We start from the raw sequence: 20,398 nt of genomic DNA on the forward strand, positions 1-20,398 counted from the left end.
CAGTCAGATGCTTTAAGAGTGGAATCTATGTTTCCTACAGCCCTATATTCTTCTGAATGTAAGCCTTGTTGGTTTTCAAAGCCAGCTATTTTGAGGGTCCTCATCTCTTTGGTATAGGTTACAAGGGTCAGGGTGCCTCATGGGAGGCACATCACCTTGCTCCACAAGGAGAAACTCCATATTTGTGACATCCTTCCTAATTTTGGGTTGCCACGGCAAGGGTAAGGTTTTTGGTGAAACCCTCTCTGCCTCTCCTACCCATATTGATGGGGCCTTATAGTTGCTTGTTACAGAGGAGCTGTTCAGTTAGTTTTCAGGTCTTTTTAAGGGGGATTTATTTCATAGGTAGCTATAAATTTGTTGCTTATGGGAGGTGAGTTCAGGGTCTTCCTGTGCTGCTATACTAAACTGCCTTCCTCAATAATGTAGTTTTTAGAAGGTGGTAAATGCTATGGAAAAAAATTAACTATACAGCTAATAAGAGTAGTAGTTATATTGGGATGGTCAGTATAGTCCATATTGACAAGATAAAATTTGAACTAAGATGTGAAGAAGACAAAGCAATTAGCCAGCAATTACCTGGGGGAAGAGCATTCCAGCAGAGAATGCTAGACCAAAGGTGTACTTGGCCTGTTTGAAGAACAGCAAGGAACCAGTGTGACTGTCATACAGTGAACAACGGGGTGATACTAGCAATGAGGTCAGTGGCAAGAGGACAAAAACCAGATCATGTAGAGCCTGTGAGCCCTTTTAAGGAGGTGAATTTTTACTCTGAGTGAAATATAGAACCATTGGAAAATTTTAGCACAGGAGTGACATGATCTGATTTGTTTTTTTTTGTTTTTTTTTAAAGGGATGTCTCTCTGGTCCTGTTTGAAAATATGGACTGTACGGAGGGGGGAAAAGGTAGGAGCAGGGAAACCAGGTTGGAATGTGTTGCTCTAATCCAGTTAAAGTTTATGGTTATTTAGGCCAGAATAATAGCAATGCAGTGGTGGTGGTAGATGGTGGAGTTGTCAGAATTTCTTGATGGATAGGATGTAGAGTGTGAGAGAAAAAGAGGACTTGAGGTTGCTTCCAAGCTTTTTGGCCTAAGCATAGGTGAAGCTGCCATTAGCCAAGATGGAGAAGACTGTAAAGACGGTGGTTTGGGGTTAATGTTGAGAGACAGTGGTGTCAGATTTGGGTATGTTGACTGTGAGATAGCTCTTAGACATACTAGAGGAAATGCTAAGTAGGCAACTTGAATGTATTAATATTTCTTGACCTTTTCTTCATTAAGCAAGTGATATACTTTTTATTTTTTATTTTATTTTATTTTGTTTATTCATTTTAAAGTGCGGGGCTTGAACTCATGACCTGAGCTGAGATTAAGAGTCCAATGCTCAACCAACTGAGCCACCTAGGTGCCCCTTTATTTATTTTTTTTGCAGGAATATTTTTTAATTATAAAATTAATTTTCTATAGATATAGTTTTATTCAATAGTTTTTCAACATTTTATTTAATCATATCTTTTTTTTTTTTTTTAAGATTTTATTTATTTGACAGAGAGAGACAGCGAGAGAGAGAACACAAGCAGGGGGAGTGGGAGGGGGAGAAGCAGGCTTCCGGCTGAGCAGAGAGCCCCATGCGGGGCTTGATCCCAGGACCCTGGGATCATGACCTGAGCCGAAGGCAGACACAACGACTGAGCCACCCAGGCGCCCCTATTTAATCATATCTTTTAACCAGTTTTTATAGACTACCAATTTTGAAAAAAATTATTGAAAATATATTTACATCTAAAAGATCATCAAATCCATTTTATGTTAGGAAATGTTCTCTCTCCAAATTTTTTTTATTTAAATCAATTAATTAACATATAGTATATTATTAGTTTCAGAGGTAGAGTTCAGTGATTCATCAGTCTTATATAACACCCAGTGCTCATTATATCATGTGCCCTCCTTAATGTCCATCACCCAATTACCCCATCCCCCACCCCCTTCCCCTCCAGCAACCCTCAGTTTGTTTCCTGTGATTAAGAGTTTCTTGGGTTGCCTGGGTGGCTCAGTCAGTTAGGCATCTGCCTTCAGCTTGAGTCATGATCCCAGGGTTCTGGGATCAGTGGGGAGCATGCTTCTCCCTCTCCTGATCCCCCTGCTTATGCACATGCATTCTCTCTCTCTCTCTCTCTGTCAAATAAATAAATAAAATCTTTAAAAAAAAAGTTTCTTATGGTTTGTCTCCCTCTCTGATTTCATCTTGTTTTATTTTTCCCTCCCTTTCCCTATGCTCCTCTGTTTTGTTTCTTAAATTCCACATATGAATGAGATCATATGATAATTGTCTTTATCTGATTGACTTATTTCGCTTAGCATAATACCCTCAAGTTCCATCTACCTCGTTGCAAATGGCAAGATTTCATTCTTTTGATAGCTGAGTAATATTCCATTGTATATATATACCATACCTCCTTTATCCATTCATCTGTGGATGGACATCTGGGCTCTTGCCATAGTTTGGCTATTGTGGACATTGCTGCTATAAACATTGGGGTGCAGGTGCCCCTTTGGATCACTACATTTGTATCTTTGGGGTAAATACCCAGTAGTGCAGTTGCTGGGTCATAGGGTAGCTCTATTTTCAACTTTTTGAGGCCGTACTGTTTTCCAGAATGGCTGTACCAGCTTGCATTCCCACCAACAATGTAAGAGGGTTCCTAGGTGCCCCTTTAAATTAAAAGCTTTTCACTTATTTTTAAAAATACATAAAATTTGCCATCTTAACCATTATAAGTGTATAGTTCATTGGCATTAAGTACATTGGCATTGTTGTGATACCATGACCACCATCCATTCATAGAACCCTTCATCTTGTAAACTGAAACACTGTACTCATTAAACAGTAACTTTACATTCTCCTATCTCCTCAGCCCCTGGCAACCACCGTGCTACTTTCTGTCTGATTTTGACTACTCTATATAGCTGGTATAAGTGGAATCAAACAGTAGTTGTGTTTTTTAACTGGTTTATTTCATGTAGCATAATGGCTTCATGGTCAACCATGTTGTAGCATGTATCAGGATTTCCTTCCCTTTTAAGGCTGAATAATATTCTGTTGCATGTATATGCCACATTTTGTTTATCTCTTCATCTGTTAATGGATAGTTGGGTTGCTTCCATGTTTTAGCTATTGTGAATAATGCTGCTGTCTACATAGGTGTGCAAACATAAAGTATATATTTTTTTAAATCTTTAATACACATATGACTTTCATAGATTTTCTCTTTTACATAAGTAATTTCAGGAGCACCTGAGTGGCTCAGTCGTTAAGTGTCTGCCTTTGACTCGGGTCATGATCCCAGGGTTCTGGAATTGAGCCCCCCATCAGGCTCTGCTCAGCGGGAAGCCTGCTTCTCCCTCTCCCACTCGCCCTGCTGTATTCCCTCTCTCGCTGTCCCTCTCTCTCTGTGTGTCAAAAAAATCTTTTAAAAAATAAATTATTTAAAAAAATAAGTAATTTCAAAGCACATTTTCATTATAAAAGATTTAAATGATACAGCTATATAGACAGCAAAACATGAAAGTTCCAGTTCATCCTCTCCTCCTACTCCCAATTCCCCCAGTTAAGTTTGCCCTGTTACTGACATCCCTTTCTAATGCATTTATGCACATTTGTATGCATCTTCCTTTTTTAAAGGGGATCCTACTGTACATATTTTTCTGTAGCTTTTTTTGTCTTTTATTTAATAATGTCTTGGAGATCGTCCCAATCTTACGTTTTTCTGTTTTTAACAGTGGTTCATATGTTCCATAAAGTTGCATCGACTATTCATATACTTTTGTATATGTACATATACTTTTACACACACAGGATTCTTTCTGTACATTCCTAGAAGTAGAATTCCTAGGTCCAAGAAAATTTCTTAAACTATTAATCATATATTCTTTTCTAATTTCCTTTATGGTTTGCTTATTTTTTTGGAAAAGTTATTATGGAGCTCTAGAAGTTTGGAAAACAAATAGTATTCTAAGATAAATTTCCTGGCTATGGATTTGTTCCCCTTTGCAAAAGGGTTGTAAACCATGAGTTTATAACTTTAATGGGTTTATTAAAAAAAAAAAAAAAAAGAACTAGTTGATCTCTTAATCTAGGCATTTTAGTTAACACATGGGAGATATGACCCTTATTTGAATTTATAGGACAAATGGGGAGATTTTGAAGGGATGATAAGAAAACATTGTTGAAAATGTCTTTTAATATTTTTAGTGGAGAAACCTGGCAGATACCACCTTACCCAGGGACCAAAGTTAATATCACATGTGATAATCACATTGATAACACACAGTGATGTAATACAGTGAGATGGGCACATTGTCTCTATGATGTCCTGCCCTCAAACCCATAAACCCAATTTAATCATGGGACAACGTTAGAGAAACTCAATTTGGGGGACAGTCTACAAAATACCTGACCGTGACTCTTTAAAAGTGCCAGCATCATACAAAACAAGCAAAGACTGAGTAACTCTCTCAGTTTGGGGTGCAATAAGGAGACAATGAGAACTAAATGCAATGTGATATTTTAGATTGGATCCTGTAACAGAAAAGGGATGTTAGTGGAAAAATTGATGAAATCTGAACTAAATCTTTGGTTTAGTATTGTATCAATATTAAATTCTTAGTTTTGATAAATGTACCATGGTTATATAAGATGCTAATTTTAGGAACCTGAATGCAGCTCCCTTTAAATCTAAAAATATTTCAAAGGAAGTTTTGGGGGTGGTGCGGATCATGCCTGGGTGGCTCAGTCGGTTTAACGTCCAACTCTTGGTTTCCACTCGGGTCACCTCAGGGGTTGTGAGTTAGAGCCCTACATCAGGCTCTGCGCTCAGATGGGAGTCTGCTTAAAGATTCTCTCCCTCTAATCCAAATCAAAACCTCAGTGAGATACCACCTCACACCAGTCAGAATGACTAAAATTAACAAGTCAGGAAACGACAGATGTTGGTGGGGATGCAGAGAAGGGGGAACCCTCCTACACTGTTGGGGGGAATGCAAGCTGGTGCAACCACTCTGGAAAACAGTATGGAGGTTCCTCAAAAAGTTGAAAATAGAGCTACCATATGATCCAGCAATTGCACTACTGGGTATTTACCCCAAAGATACAAATGTAGGGATCCGAAGGGGTACGTGCACCCGATGTTTATAGCAGCAAAGTCCACAATAGCCAAACTGTGGAAAGAGCCAAGATGTCCATCGCCAGATGAATGGATAAAGAAGATGTGGTATATATATACAATGGAATATTATGCAGCCATCAAAAGGAATGAGATCTTGCCATTTGCAACGACGTGGATAGAACTGGAGGGAGTTCTGCTGAGTGAAATAATTCAATCAGAGAAAGACATGTATCATATGACCACACTGATATGAGGAATTCTTAATCTCAGGAAACAAACTGAGGGTTGCTGGAGTGGTGAGGGGTGGGAGGGATGGGGTGGCTGGGTGATAGACATTGGGGAGGGTATGTGCTATGGTGAGCACTGTGAATTGTGCAAGACTGTTGAATCTCAGATCTGTACCTCTGAAACAAATAATGCAATATATGTTAAGAAAAAGAAAAAAAAGAAGAAGAAGTTAGCAGGAGGGGAAGAATGAAGGGGAAATCGGAGGGGGAGATGAACCATGAGAGAGGATGGACTGAAAAACAAACTGAGGGTTCTAGAGGGGAGGGGGTAAGAGGATGGGTTAGCCTGGTGATGGGTATTAAAGAGGGCACGTTCTGGGCACCTGGGTGGCTCAGTTGGTTAAGCGACTGCTTTCAGCTCAGGTCATGATCCTGGAGTCCCTGGATCGAGTCCCGCATCGGGCTCCCTGCTCGGCAGGGAGTCTGCTTCTCCCTCTGACCCTCCCCCCTCTCATATGCTTGCTCTCTCATTCTCTCTCTCTCAAATAAATAAATAAAAAATCTTTAAAAAAAAAAAAAAAAGGCACGTTCTGCATGGAGCACTGGGTGTTATGCACAAACAATGAATCATGGAACACTACATCAAAAACTAACGATGTATGGTGATTAACATAACAATAAAAAAATTTTAAAAATTCTCTCCCTCTGCCTCTCCCCCAATGCATGCTCACGCTTGTGCGCTCTCTCTCAAGTAAAAAATCTTCTGTAAAAAAATGTGGATTTTGTTTGTTTGTTTGTTTTTAAGGTATCTCTTTACTCTGGACAATGTAGTCCTAAAAAGTTTGTCTTCCCTAGAACACTACTTCTTACCTCTTAAATCTAAGAGACCCTCTTGTCCCAAGGAGAGGAGTCCATTGAGCTTTTACGGACTAGAGACTTGGTGCAGTTGGAAGAGATGTCATGAATGGTTGAGGCAGTAGAGACATGGCCATAGCAAGGCCAGAAAGATGTGATCTGAGGGAATGGATACTATGGCAAGAGAGCAGGCCTGTAGAATCAGAAACTGAGTGGACTTTCTTTTGGAAAGGATGGCCAAAGAGTGTGAAAGAGCTATTTGAGAATGATTTGGCAAAATATAATAATAGCTCAACACAAAGTTTTGCAAATAGGAGACAAAGTCACCCTAACCATTAAGAGGGATTATCTGCCACTCACAAGAGATATAAAAGAAGACCTATAAATGAAAGTGAAGCGTAGTGGCAGCCTCTATCTGAAGTCAAAGATGAGGCTGGATTGATTGAGAATATCTGAGGCCTTTTGCAGTTAGCCTATATCGAGACATTTCTTACAGGAGATGCGACCCAACAAGCATAAATCAGTAACCCAAATGCAGAGGAATGCAAAATGGGTAGGACCATGGCTGAAAAGATTATCAATCCTCAGGAAGAGACATTATTTAAATAGGACCCCTTCCTGCACACTAACATAATATAACTGTACTTGTATCTGAGCCCAAGATTAACTGTTTAGTCACTCTTCTTGGTAAGTTGGAATCTAAAAGTTAATATTAAATTTCTTGAATGGGTGGACCATCTGGTTACAGTTTTGGTTTCAGTTCCCTGTTATGCGTTTGGCACCCAAATAAGAACTGTCTCCAAATGTGAATAGGCTGAGTCAGTCATAAACACTCAAAAAAAAAAAAAAAAAGTTTTACTTTATTTTGCTATTCCAGTATGTCAAAAGATGAAGTATTTAATGAAATGGTCCTTTTTTTTTTTATGGCACATTTCTTTACCATGATGTGTTTGACCTAGAACAATGGTCAGCAAACTTTTCATGTAAAAGGCCATTTAATAAATATTTTTGGCTTTGGGGCTCCTGGGTGGCTCAGTCGGTTAAGCGTCTGCCTTCCACTCAGGTCGTGATCCCAAAGTCCCGGGATGGAGTCCCACATCTGGCTCCCTGCGCAGCAGGGAGTCTGCTTCTCCCTCTGCCCCTCACCCCGCTCTGGTTCTCATGCCCCCCCAATAAATAAATAAAATCTTTAAAAAATATATTTTTGGCTTTGCAGCTACAAATGGTCTCTGCTGCCTATTTGTCATTGCTTTTTTTTTTCCTTAACCCTTTAAAAATGTGTTTTCTGTGTCTTTCACCATATTTTCATACTTTGTGATAGTGGCTAAAGTTTGCAGACTGGTGTTAAGCAATGATCTAAAATCAAGTTTCTAGCTGTAGATTTATTGCACTGACCAAAAAAATTGTAAACGTGACTTTAATGGATTTATAAGAAAATGGATATGTAGTTGATTTCTTACTGCAGGCCTTTTGGCACATTCATGGGGGTACTCTCTAATAAATATGACACTTGCATAAAACCCATCATACCCTGAAAGTTTGCTATCCAGAAATAAAGGGCCTAGTTTTTAATTTCAAGTTATTTATTCAAGACATCTTTTGTTTCTAAATAGGCTAATTATTAAAGTGGTTTCATCTTTTAATATGTAATGTGGTGATTTATTTTTCAAAGATTCAGTATAATCTATTTTCTCATTTAACCCATTAGCTGCCTCCTTTTTATAGTCTTGTTGCTATAAGTCACATTCTTGCTTTCAGTGCCTCATTTTACAATCACATTATAGTTTCTGCCTCTGACTTGGAGCTCATCTCTGGCTTTTCACTGTTTCTGTCCTGAGGCCATACTTCCAGACCCCAGCTGGAGGCCTTTAGGACCCGGAAGCCATCTTTGGGATCACTGTGGAACAAACATCCTAATGCTCCTAAAAGGCTGAGTGGTTAGATACCATGCTACAGATTATTTAGAGTTATATTTTGCCTACTTCACATGGTTTTTCTAAAAAGGTAGATAGGATCACACCTTTAAAGATTTGAGCTTTTATTTTTTTATTTTTTTTATTTTTTAAAGATTTTATTTATTTATTTCACAGAGAGAGACACAGCGAGAGAGGGAACACAAGCAGGGGGAGTGGGAGAGGGAGAAGCAGGCTTCCCACCGAGCAGGGAGCCCGATGCGGGGCTCGATCCCAGGACCCTGGGACCATGACCTGAGCCGAAGGCAGACGCTTAACGACTGAGCCACCCAGGCGCCCCTAAAGATTTGAGCTTTTATTTCTTCTGTTTGCATTTGTCATAATATACTGTCAAATCTATAAATCTTGCATTCAAAGCCTCTGTTCTGTTTGGCTAAACAGTGCTTAATCCAGCTGGCAGCCCATTTTAGCAGAAGGGTGTCTGATGAAAACCCATTTACTTGGTTGTAGCACTGGATCTCTTGAACTTGTCGACAATACTCAGAATGGTTAATATCTTTTAAAATTTGTTTTACCAAGGTAAATTTCAAGGAGAACGCAGAAAATAAAGCAGCGTGTGCAGTTTTTACTTTGTACTGTTTAATAATCAAAATGGAATTTTTTTACTCAGTAAAAAGTTGATTGGGTTTTATTAGCATTTGTTTTGAATAATTAAGGCTTTTGATCTCTTATAGTTCTCTCTCTAGATACTTGAATTCTATGAAAATGAAACTCTGTTTATTTAAACAGTGATAGTTTCTTAAATGGAATACTTTAGTCATCATAATATTCCTAGTAGAAATTTTATTTTCTCCTAAGCAGGGTCCAGTCTGTTGTTAATATCACTGGGTCAACCAGAAGAAAGGGAAATTTAATACGAGTAGTATAAAGAGAAAACAGTGGCATATGATTTCTTAAAAAGTCTCTGAAATTCAACAGTTAACTTCTTATATCAGGAATCGAACAAAAAATTGATCTATTTTCTTACATCTATGTCTTACGATGTATTTCAGTCTCTTAACATTTTAGAGTGCTGAGTTATAGATATGACAGTATAATCTGTATAATCCTTTTTTTTTAAATGTGGGTATTAGCTTATATATGTAGATGTGGAGTCTGAGTAAACTCGTGAGTGAGAGGAGTGTGTGTGTATTTGTTCGTTTCTCACTGAACCATTCTTCTAGAGTCTTTAGGTCAGCTGTCATGTCGGTGCTTTCCTGCTTTGTTCTTTCGAGTCACTCTAGTCACTCGATGACTGGTGACTGGCCACTGGAAAGGAACGCTTGCAACAGATGAGTGCTGGGGCCCTCCAGTCCTCGCCTTCCCCTGTAGCAGCTGCATTCTGCCCTTTCTGTGGCCCTACAAGGAAAGGAGGGAGAGAGGGCGGGGGTGTGCATGTGTGCGTGCTTGCACGCGTGTGTGGTGATCTCTGTCAGTACGCATTACAAGGTTTCTCAAGCACGCGGAATGAAATCTTTCCCAAGAAATTCTGGCAAGGCCAGCACACACGGGACATGTATTGCTATGCTTAGTCTTGTACCTGTGATTGTTTTTGTTTCTTGGGACATTTAACTCATGGGACATAGCTGCGCTCCACCTCTCTGTTTACCTGTCCTTTCTTTTTGAACTCTTCCAGGCAGCAGTACCTGTCCAAAGATCACTATAGTTCCACCTTGTTTGAAAAGAAGCACGACCCCACTGATTGATCAGAATGTATCTAATGAAGAGGCTCAGGGAATAAATGGAAAAACACCTGCGAAACACTCAGCTGCAAGTCCAAAGCCACAAGGTATGGGTTTTGTTTGTTTGTTTGTTTTTGATCAGGTTGGGTGTTTTGTTATTGATGAAGCCTACCCAGAAGAATGATAATGAATAAGAAAGAGTTTAAAGCTTTAAATGGAAATATTGGGTGCATTTATTTTTTTTTCAGGGAAAAAAATCAGTCTCAGGCAGAGTTGGGTATTTGTTCTGCTCCTAAAACACCTTATACATTTTTCTAATATAATTCTTTTCTCATTGCTGAAATTTACATGTCCCCTTAAGGTGATTGTGATCACTTCATGCATTATCCTTGACCTAGTACATGGCCTGACTTACTATTTGCATAATAAATGTATGACAAGTGAATGACTACTGTCAGAAAATCAGTATGACTTGCTAGATGTCAGAGGATCTGTGAAACAGATAATTGTAAAACCGTGCTTAATATACTTCGTAAGAATGTGATTTTATGCTATTCAGGAACTGGGGCTTGAAAAGGCTTCTTAGTAAAGTCATCCACAGTTATTAAAATAAATGGCTCCTCCATTCAAGATTTGAGCAGTCAACAAGGGGAAAAACAATTACAATGGTGGAAATCTTTGAATGTTTTGTTCAGGGACCATTTCCTTTTGGCAATAAATTTCTAGTGAACTGGGTATTAGCTTTAAAGAGCACAGAACTTCAATTTTGATGACAGAGAGTAAGACCTTTGGAAACATTAACACAAAACTGAGCCCTACTGTGATTTAATGTGTAGTTTCTTCCAATAGATTTGTACCAAATGCTGAATATTCAGCCAAGAAACAATACTGGGCATTTTCAGAATTAATATATATTTTGGGAAAAAATAAATTTCTATTTGATTTATGTTGTATTTACTTTGGTCTCTTTCTTGTTCTTTGAAAGAAAAGTTGTTACAGAGAACACATCATAAAAGAACAAGCGTTACTCTTTAAAGTTCTTATGTTTTTAGGATTTCTGAGTCTTAAAGGCGCTTAAACAGAAAGGGGCTTAAAATAGAATCTGCCAGATTGTGGGACATTTTTCTTTTTGTTCTCACTACTGGCTATATTTGTGGTAGTGTGGGGTAAGGCTATCAAATAGTGAGGTCAGATAATTGGTGATTGAAATGAATGACTCATTCATGAGTTCATAACATTTTCTTTTGACCATATTCCTCCCTATATAATTGATATGAATATGAACATAGAAATTTTTTTGATCATGGTTTAAGCTATTTTATTTGCCAAATACAAAATTCCATCTTGCTCGTTAGACCTGAGCTGACAGAGATCAAATGAAGTAAGAATATAAAAAATGAATGTAATTCAGTTTTATGTAATTGCCCAGATCACAAACAGGAATTTCATTATTTATAAAGCCTTTTTTGGGAAGATGCATTACTTCATTGTTTTTCATAGTTCATTGAGATAAATTACAGCAGTGCCCTTCCTGAGCTGCTGTGTGCCAAAATAATCATATTCTTTAGGGAGCTAACACTTGATCTTGCTTTTGCTGTTTGGAATTATATTAAAGTCAATATATTGATTATTTAAATACATACATACTTCCTGTTCTGAATATGGATTAATATCTATAATTTTACCTAACTACAGGGACTATTTCCAGGTATTAAATGATTTAGAGAACATTGTACTTTTTAAAAAATACTCTCACTCACTGCTTGGCCCGTTTCTGGTTCCCCAGCTAAAATTTTAACCCCACTGTCACCTTTGACATTTCATATTTCCTCTTACCTACTTTATTTTTTCTCATTCATTACAATCTGACCTACTCTGTATGTCACTCATCCATCTTAGTTTATTTCTGCCTTTGGACTGCCAATCCCCCATGGCATCGCAGGCCTTCAGTAATACTTGTTGAATGACTCCCTGCTCCATCGCCACGTTTCCTCTACTTTGTTTCTGCTGTTCTTTGTTTAAAACTTGGAAGAATGTGTGCTATATAGAGAAAAACATGCAGGAAATGAGGCTACATCTTAGTATTGTCAGATCAGCTGCCAAGTAAATTGGGCACTACTTACTTATTAACCAAATAAAAGTGTTCCCCACCCTCTAGTGGAGAGAAGCTTACTTTTAATTTCTCCAAACCCTTCAGAATATTTGGGTGACTGAGGCAAAGAAAGGAAGGGGTCATTAATAGGGACTTCCTGTACAGATCAAGGGATTATCATGCTGATACCTTTATTCCCACTTCATGGCAAATCCCTTACAAATTATGAATGGGGAGCCTACTGAGGCTTCAAGATCCATTATGTAATTTTAATTTAATTGAAGATTCTTATTTTAGAGAAGTGTTCTCAACTGGAGATAATTTTGCAGCCCCCCACCCCATGGCCCGCACTTGATATTGTCTAGAGACTTTTTTGCTTGACCCCACGTGTGGAAGTTTCTAATGGCAGCCAGTGGGGAGAGGCTAGAGATGCTGTTCAACATCATACAGTGCACAGGCCAGCCCCCCAAAACAAAGAATTATCTGACCTGAAATGTCAGTAGTTTGAGAAACTCTTATCTGGATCCTCAAAAGAGCTCATAATTAAATCTTTTTTTTTCTCCTGTGGAGTGCTAATAATATCATAGCTACAATTTATTTTAGTGATATTTAAAGGGAGGGACAATATTGAATACCTTTATTAGTGGTGATTATATAGTAATGTGTCTGGAACAACATCAGGTTTATATTTTTGTGTTTATTAATATGTAAGTTATGGGGATATAGTGTACAGCTTGGTGACTATAGTTAATAATACTGTGATGTATATTTGAAAATCGCTGAATAGAGATCCTAAAAGTTCTCAACCCATGAAAAAAATTGTAACTGTGTGGTGATGGATGTTCATTAGACTTTAGTGATCATTTCACAATATATACAAATATTGAATCATATTATAAACCTGTAATTAATATAATGTATGTCAATTATATCAATTAAAAAATACCAACAAGTATTTTTGAACAATTACAATTTTAAAACAATGAAAGAGGTAAATTTTAGATTAGATAAGCTTCCATTTGAATCTAAGTAAGAGCCTGTAGCTTTTTTGAAATAGATTCCTTTAATAGTTAGGGCTTGTTTTGCCTCAGCCTCAGAAAATACCCTAAAGCCTTGGAAAACAATGGTTTATTCACTTCATACCAATCCTACCCGTCAAACAAATAAATTACTGAGCAACTTCCAACATAAGTCTGTCTTCTTGTTCACCACTTTTAATATTGAACTATTTCCTGCCATGCTAGACATAACTCAGAATAACTTCTTTAGCAATTAAAGTTAATAGTTCTTTTTCTCTCAGGAGCTTTGATCCACAGCATTCTCCATAATTGTTTATTTTGTAGAGCCCATATATTATTACTCATCAATCATTAAACCTTAATGTTTAAAAAAAAGTTTCATGAACTTCGAAAGCCACATTATTGTTTGAATAATTTAAGTAAATGTGAGGTACTCAAACGCATTTCATTTTCTTCTAAAGTAAAGAATCCTGTGTGTAATGTTCCATTCTTAAAGTATAATATGTTATCAATTCATAATGTATTAAAAATAGCCAGCTGTGTAGGGCACCTGGCTGGCTCAGTTGGTAGAACATGCGACTCTTGATCTCAGGGCTGTGAGTTCGAGCCCCACGTTGGGCTAGAGTTTACATAAAAATGAAATGGGCAGCTGTAGTTTTTCATAGTAAGTAAAATGAGACTAATCACAATCCACTAGTAATCCCCAAACTTAAACTGGCAATTCATTCTTTTCATGCTCGGTAATTATTTCGGATGGTTGGAAATTTTTAAATAAATTGTTTTGTTCTATTTACGGTCTGTAAAATTGGCTGCAATAGAGCCCATTTACTTAGAGTCAACTAGATATCTTAAAATTAGCATGTCCATAACTGGACTACTGATCTCTCCAAAAATTACTTTACCTCTTGTGGTCAGTTGATGACAGTTCCATCCTTCCAGTGGTTCAGGCCAAAGGTCTCCAGAGTCATCCTTGACTCCTCTCTCTCTCATACCTCACATTTATTCTATCAGGAAGCCTACTCAGAAAACATACTGGAATCCACCTGTTTCTCACTACCTCCTTCTAAGTACCGTTATTTTGCCTGAATTTCTGCAGTAGTCTCCTGACTCTTCTCCCTGCTTCTACCCTGTTTGCACCCTGTTTCCCGACATCCTCAACAAAGCGGCCAGAGTGACATAGTTGGCTAGAAGTCCTGTCATGTTACTCCTTTGCACAGAACTCCAGTGACTTCTCATTTCACTCAAAGTCACTCTCCTTACAGGGCACCACCAGGTTCTGCGTTATCAGGTTATCAGGCCCTCCCTCTGACCTCAGTACCTTCTCTTGCCTATTTGCTGCTTTGGCTTCAGGCACATTGGCTTCCATTGTCTCTAGCTTGGTCTCTACTGGATGGAATACTCTTCCCAAAATAACTCCCTCAACTTCAAGTCTTCTTCAAATCTGAACTTTTCAAAGAGGCCCACTTTGAATACCGTACTTAATATAATACTGCAATCTGCCCTTCCCCCCCCATTCCCTATACTCCAAATCCCTTTTATCTTGTTCTTGTATTAGCCCTCCCCCTTTTTTCTTAGCTCTCACCACCTTCTCATATATGGTTTACTTATTAGGTTTTTTGTTTCTTATCTTTCCTTTTGTTTATTGATAAGATCAAGTACATAGAACTTAAGAGGTATTCAGTAAATACTGAATTAATGAAAAAGTAAATATTTAAAGAAACCCTGTATTGATATGTAAGAATTTCTTTAAGATATGTATTTTGGAAATGTCAAGTTCCTAATGGTTCTGTTAATTTATATTCCCTCTCAAAATGTATGAGATATCATATTGCTTGATATCCTCACTGACACTTGGTATTGTCAGATTTAAAATTTTTGGTTAACCTGATGGGGCTGAAGTAGAATCCTATTTTCATTTCCCTGATTATTAGTGAGGTTGAACACTGTTTTTTCTATTTACATCCATTGGGCTGCAGGGGGGAGAAATACTATGTTGAGTTTCAGACATACTAAGCGGAGGTGCCTTGATATCAGAACACCTAGGGGATGTCCAGAGAGCATTTGGAAATGTTGACCTCCATAGGGTAGAAGATAGAAATGATGAGAGAGGGGGCAGGGGAGGGGAAGATGAGAGTCCTTTTTACTCATCAGTTCTGTTTTTTGACCAAAGTACACATTATTTCCCCATAAGGCAGTGTTTCTGACGCTTTAGCCATTCATGTATCATCTTGAGATTTTTGTCATATACATGTAACATTTGTGCTCTTTTATTTAAAATGTGCATATTTACTTTATTTTCCATTTGGGTTATCTCCCTTGATGAGATGCCTCCTCTGTGCTTCTCAAATAACAGTACCCAATGCCCACTTTTATCGACCTCATTAAACTGTCTCCTCACTAGACTATGAATTCCTTGATGACGTTAATTTGTTCCTTTATGTATTCCACAAATTTGCCAAGCACTGTGTACGTGGTTACTGTGAATATATTTGTGATCAAAATAAACTTGTTTCTTACCCTCACAGAACCCCAGCCTTGTGGAAGAGAAAGCTTTACATTATAGTATACTTAATATTTTATTTCTGGTTTATTTAATACTATTTATGACTACTTAATCATAGTGATTTATTATAAGCACTTTGGAGAAAAAGTACACAATGCTATGAAACAGTTTGAGGTAAGCATAATTGAAATGGGAAAAGTCAGTGGAGTTATCTCTGAGAAACTGGCTGATACGTATCATCTTATTTGAGTCTTCTAAGCATCTAACAGTGTCTGATATGTAATAAATAATGTTCACTGAGTAAACTCTAGATGAATAAATAATAACAATTTTATAATAATTTTTATAGAATTATAAAGAACACATTCACTTCCTTTTTTGAATATTCTAATTAGGAATGTTGAAATTATTCTTAATATTAAAACTTTTTTTTTTCTGTGGGATATTGTCATAGTTTACTATTTTGGTATATATTCTACACAGGAAATTTTTCCTTAAAATTAACAAATATCACACTTTTATAAGTCCCTTCTTTCTCAATGGATACTATATTTAACCATCCCCCCTGAGCATTTCTTGGAAAATAACACCATTTCCATAAAAAGAAGCATGCCATTTTTTAATTGGGATTTTCTTCTTGTGTTGAAAGGGAATGAGGTGAATTAATTGTTATACCTGTAGTTTATTGTGATATGCTTTTTTTTCCCTTCTTTGTAAGAATTGGTAACTCACATAGAAATAATGACATCTAAGCCAGTGAGCATCAGGCAACTGTCAGCCAAGTTTATAGAAGAAATGAGATGACTGAAGACCAGGGTAACCAAGCTGGGGGAAAATGGGGCATGTAATTAGGAGACATGATTCCCTACCCTTCCTTGGGAAGTCAGGACAAGGATTTAAAAAAAGAAAAACGATGATTTTATTTGATTTGTTAGAACCAGTTATAGAAAAACGCATACATGTTATATAATCCTTGACCCAGAATGTTAATCTAAGAGGAAAATTATATTGGTTTTCAAAATTGAAGTAATTCCTGTACTGATAAAGCAAGCACTTATTTTCTCATCTACAGAATTGCTCATCTGTTAGAGAAATTCCGTAGATTTTAATATTTCAGGAAATGATCTGTTAACTGAGGGAAGGACTTAATGCTAAGCAAGTAATTTGTGGTGTATTAATACAAGCCAACTGTTAACATAGCAGACAATAATAACAGAACTCCTATAACCCCCTTTTGCTGGTTTTATGATAAGGAGCAATGCTGACAGAGGAAGGAATTAGAGTCTGGGTACCAGTCATAAAATCAGATCAGCCTTATTCTTCCAGGGCAATCACTTAACCACTCTGAACCTTCATAGACCTAAGAGGTGAATAATGCTACCTACCTCAAAGGACTGTAAAGTGAAAAATTTCATCTAAGATCAAATGAGATCAGGTGCTTTTGTTAAATGGGAAGATGCTATAGTAATTACTGTTGTTTGATATTGTTTTGTTGGCTTTTTATGTCTAATTTACTAGCTCTGGATTCTGTTATATTAGCTATTACTCTATAATTAGAAAATCTGTTTTGTAACAAGCAGTGTATCCCTAGGAATTAGTTTCAAATTTAGTACTTTGTTTTCTCCATTTAGATAAGTAACTGCTATGTTATCTCTAGTAGACGTTGGAAGGTCACAGCAATACGCAGATCCCTAGATGTTTAATAAAGCCATATTTAAAATGACCTAAAATTAAAAGAGAACCACTTGAATCTTGGAGGTGGGATTTCCACAGGACACAACAAATGTCCTAGATAGAGATCCCTTGGTTAAGATTCAGTATAAATTTGACAGACTCCTTTACAAAAGTTTGATAATGCTGAAGATTTTTGCACCCAGGCCACCAGTTTCATTTGTAATGGAATATATATCAGTGAAATACTGAATTCTTTTAATTCTTTTTCTACAGTGCCTCCAAAGCCATTACATCTGCAGAATTCACCTTTGTCCAGTATACACCAAACCCCCAGGCATAAAGCTTTATCTAGTGAGAAACCAAGGATGGAGGAAGTTAAACCTGCCTCTGCTTCTTGTGTCTCAAAAGAAAAACCCAGTAAGGTATCAGATCTCATCAGTCGCTTTGAAGGAGGCAGGTAAGAGCTAATTCACAATGGGAGAAAGATGAGGGGTGAAGAAAGCTGGGTTGTGTGTGTGTGTGTGTGTTTAAGATGATGGAGTAATACATACTGCATGGAGCACTGGGTGTTAACAATGGATCGTGGATCACTACATCAAAAACTAATGATGTATTGTATGGTGACTAACATAATATAATAAAATAAAAAAAAAAGATGATGGAGTAATAGATTTTCTAAATCATAAGTATTCTACTAGGTTTTGGTAGGCTTTTAGAAAGAGTAAATTTTAAAAATACTTAAACTTGCCCTAATATGAATTGTCATTTACTCTATATTCCTGATGTGCAGCACAGTCTCTGCCACCAGCTTTTTCATCACATTGTGTGTCGTATAGATCAACTGATATGCGCTCTCATTTCCTTTGTATCTGCATATGTCACATTGTTTTATGCCTCGGGGTCATGCCGTGGGTGGCTAGCTGTCTGGGTTGGGAGAGCAAGAGGTTGTCTCTCCTTGTTTCTCACTTGGCATGTTTGTGGCTGGAATTTCTGCCGGCCTATGCCATCTCTGTGGCCTTCTTTCTGACCTACTTTTTATTTAACCTGAGTCTTCAGTATCCATTCAGCCCCCTTCCCCTTCCCCCCGCCCCCACTCCCTTGTATCGTACTAGGTTTTGTGAGGAGACATTGCCAATAGCAAAATAAATGCTAAGTTTCAGTTTTGTATTTATTAGATATAATTTTATATTCTTTAGTCCTAATGTTTCAAAAAATGTAGGCAAAATACGAATTTCTCACTTGAAGATAAAAATAAACTCCCATAAGTTGCTTTTCTCCTTTATGACCTCAATTGCTTTTTCTTAGAATTCCCATCACTGACATAAATAGAATTAAAAAAAAAAAATTTTTATCAGAAGGATTTTAATTTTCTCTGTCACCAAAAGTTTATATTTGATTAAACAATGTATATAACCTCTCTTTCATACTTGAAGGCAAATATTTCCATTCATTCCAGTGTAATAGTTGGGAATGGTTTCCTGCTAGGTGATTGCATTATTTACTTGCAGGATTTATTGTTATTTACATAGTGGATCATAGCTTGGAAATACTTACAGAAATCTTCTGAAAATTGTGACCAAGTACAAAACTGCAATATCCTTCATTTAAAATGAGACTATATTTAGAAACAAGTTCTTGAGAAGAAAAGTAGTTCAGAAGCCTGTCTTCATTTTCATTCCCAATCAATTGTGGGAACTTGAGTCATAAATATTTAAACTTCAACATCTCTTCCTCTGAAGTGGGAATTTTAATACCTTTGCTATCTTAAATTATAGTAATCTTTACCAGAATTATTTAATTCCACTTTAAATTTTTTTCTCAGTAAGTTGATTCAGTAGCACAGAGAGTGACCCTTCATATTTGCAGATTCTCAGGGCCATGTCCAATGACTGCATAATATCAGGAAGGGCTGTAGCCCTGATCCCTGTCTGTAGTGCATACCAGATTCGGGGGGAGCTGTGGGAAGCCCTTAATGGGTCAGTATTGAAAAGGTTGAGCCTTCTGATTCTCACCATTTTGGTAACCCACCATTTGCATTCCTGTCCATACACAAAATGTACATAGTTTTTCCACATATTAGTACCAGTTTTCTTTTACTCCTTCAGACTTCACAGGTTCAGAGTCATTTTTTGACGCAAAGTTTGAAGGTTGTATCTAAGGAGAGATATGTTGTAACCTAGATATTTTAAGCAAACTTATTCTAAGTGCAGATAGAATGTAATGTGAGGATTTTGGCAAATCTGGTGAAGGGGTGTTACTTGTAGCAGAGTCTACTGCCAGTACGAGAAATGAATATATGTTCTTAGTGAGGTATTACCAGTAGGAACTGGCCCTAAAAGTGTATGAATGGGTTAGCGTTGCATTGAGTCCATAGGACTTGAATGGGAAGTTGTATTTCTTGTCGAGTGATGTCCATGTGCCTACAGTATGCATAGCTTTCAGGTTTTACCCCAGTTGTTACAGCTTAAAGTAGCATTTTGAGGAATAGAGATTCAGCAGGCCAAGTTACCACTGTAAACTGACAGGAAGAGAGTGGGGTCATAGGTTACTAACTATTAGACTGCACTATTAAGACTATGTATCAGAATTTTGCTCCTTGCAGTAATGCAAGTAACGCTATTATATTAAGGTGAGTGATTTGGAGGATGTATTTGGAGCACCTGAATTTTATTATTTACGTATGTAAGTATTACTACGGTTTCTTCCTTCCTTTCTTTCTTTTCTTTCTTTCTTTCTTTCTTTCTTTCTTTCTTTCTTTTTTTCTTTTCTTTTCTTTTCTTTCTTTCTCTTTCTTTCTTTCTGAAACTAGTCTTTTTAACCCATGAAAGATTTCAGGATTTTAGAAAGAAATAACATCTTGCACAAAACTGAACACTGGTTTTTCCTAAGGACTCTTGAAGGCAAACTGTCTTTCCCCATGGTCTTGGCATCCAGAAAACAGCAGGAATATATGTATTGGTTCAACCACTGCTTTTACTGACCTCTCACCACCTTATCTCTATCCCACCTCCATGTGCATGTCCCCTGGAGATCACTTATTACAGGAAATTCTTACCTTTCATCCAAAACAGTCCTTTCCAAAAATCCTAAGCAAGTCTGAAGTTGGTTCAGAGGATCTGCTGAGGATCTTTCTCCTGGGTTTCTGAACATTGATGTGGGGAAGAAAAGGAAGACCGTGCCATTTAAATCTCCAAGGACTGCTTGAGAAATCGTCTAGGCCAAGAGTAT

At 37.3% G+C, this 20,398-nt stretch overlaps 1 protein-coding gene across 9 annotated transcripts in view; it reads left to right on the top strand.

The window, feature by feature from the left end:
* The window catches only part of FGD4 (FYVE, RhoGEF and PH domain containing 4), a 211,653-nt gene that overhangs the window by 137,784 nt on the left and 53,471 nt on the right, over positions 1-20,398 (top strand). For 5 of the 9 annotated variants that reach the window (XM_078075867.1, XM_078075868.1, XM_078075875.1 and 2 more), the window contains 2 exons: positions 9,837-9,989; positions 17,444-17,627. In XM_078075867.1, coding sequence (XP_077931993.1) covers positions 9,837-9,989; positions 17,444-17,627 — 337 coding nt within the window. Of the gene's footprint in view, positions 1-853; positions 907-9,836; positions 9,990-17,443; positions 17,628-20,398 lie in introns of all 9 variants that reach the window. The other 4 variants (XM_078075872.1, XM_078075870.1, XM_078075871.1 and 1 more) reach the window with 1 other exon arrangement.

Source organism: Halichoerus grypus, chromosome 6, assembly GCF_964656455.1.
Source record: "Halichoerus grypus chromosome 6, mHalGry1.hap1.1, whole genome shotgun sequence".
NCBI classification, from domain to species: Eukaryota; Metazoa; Chordata; class Mammalia; order Carnivora; family Phocidae; genus Halichoerus; species Halichoerus grypus.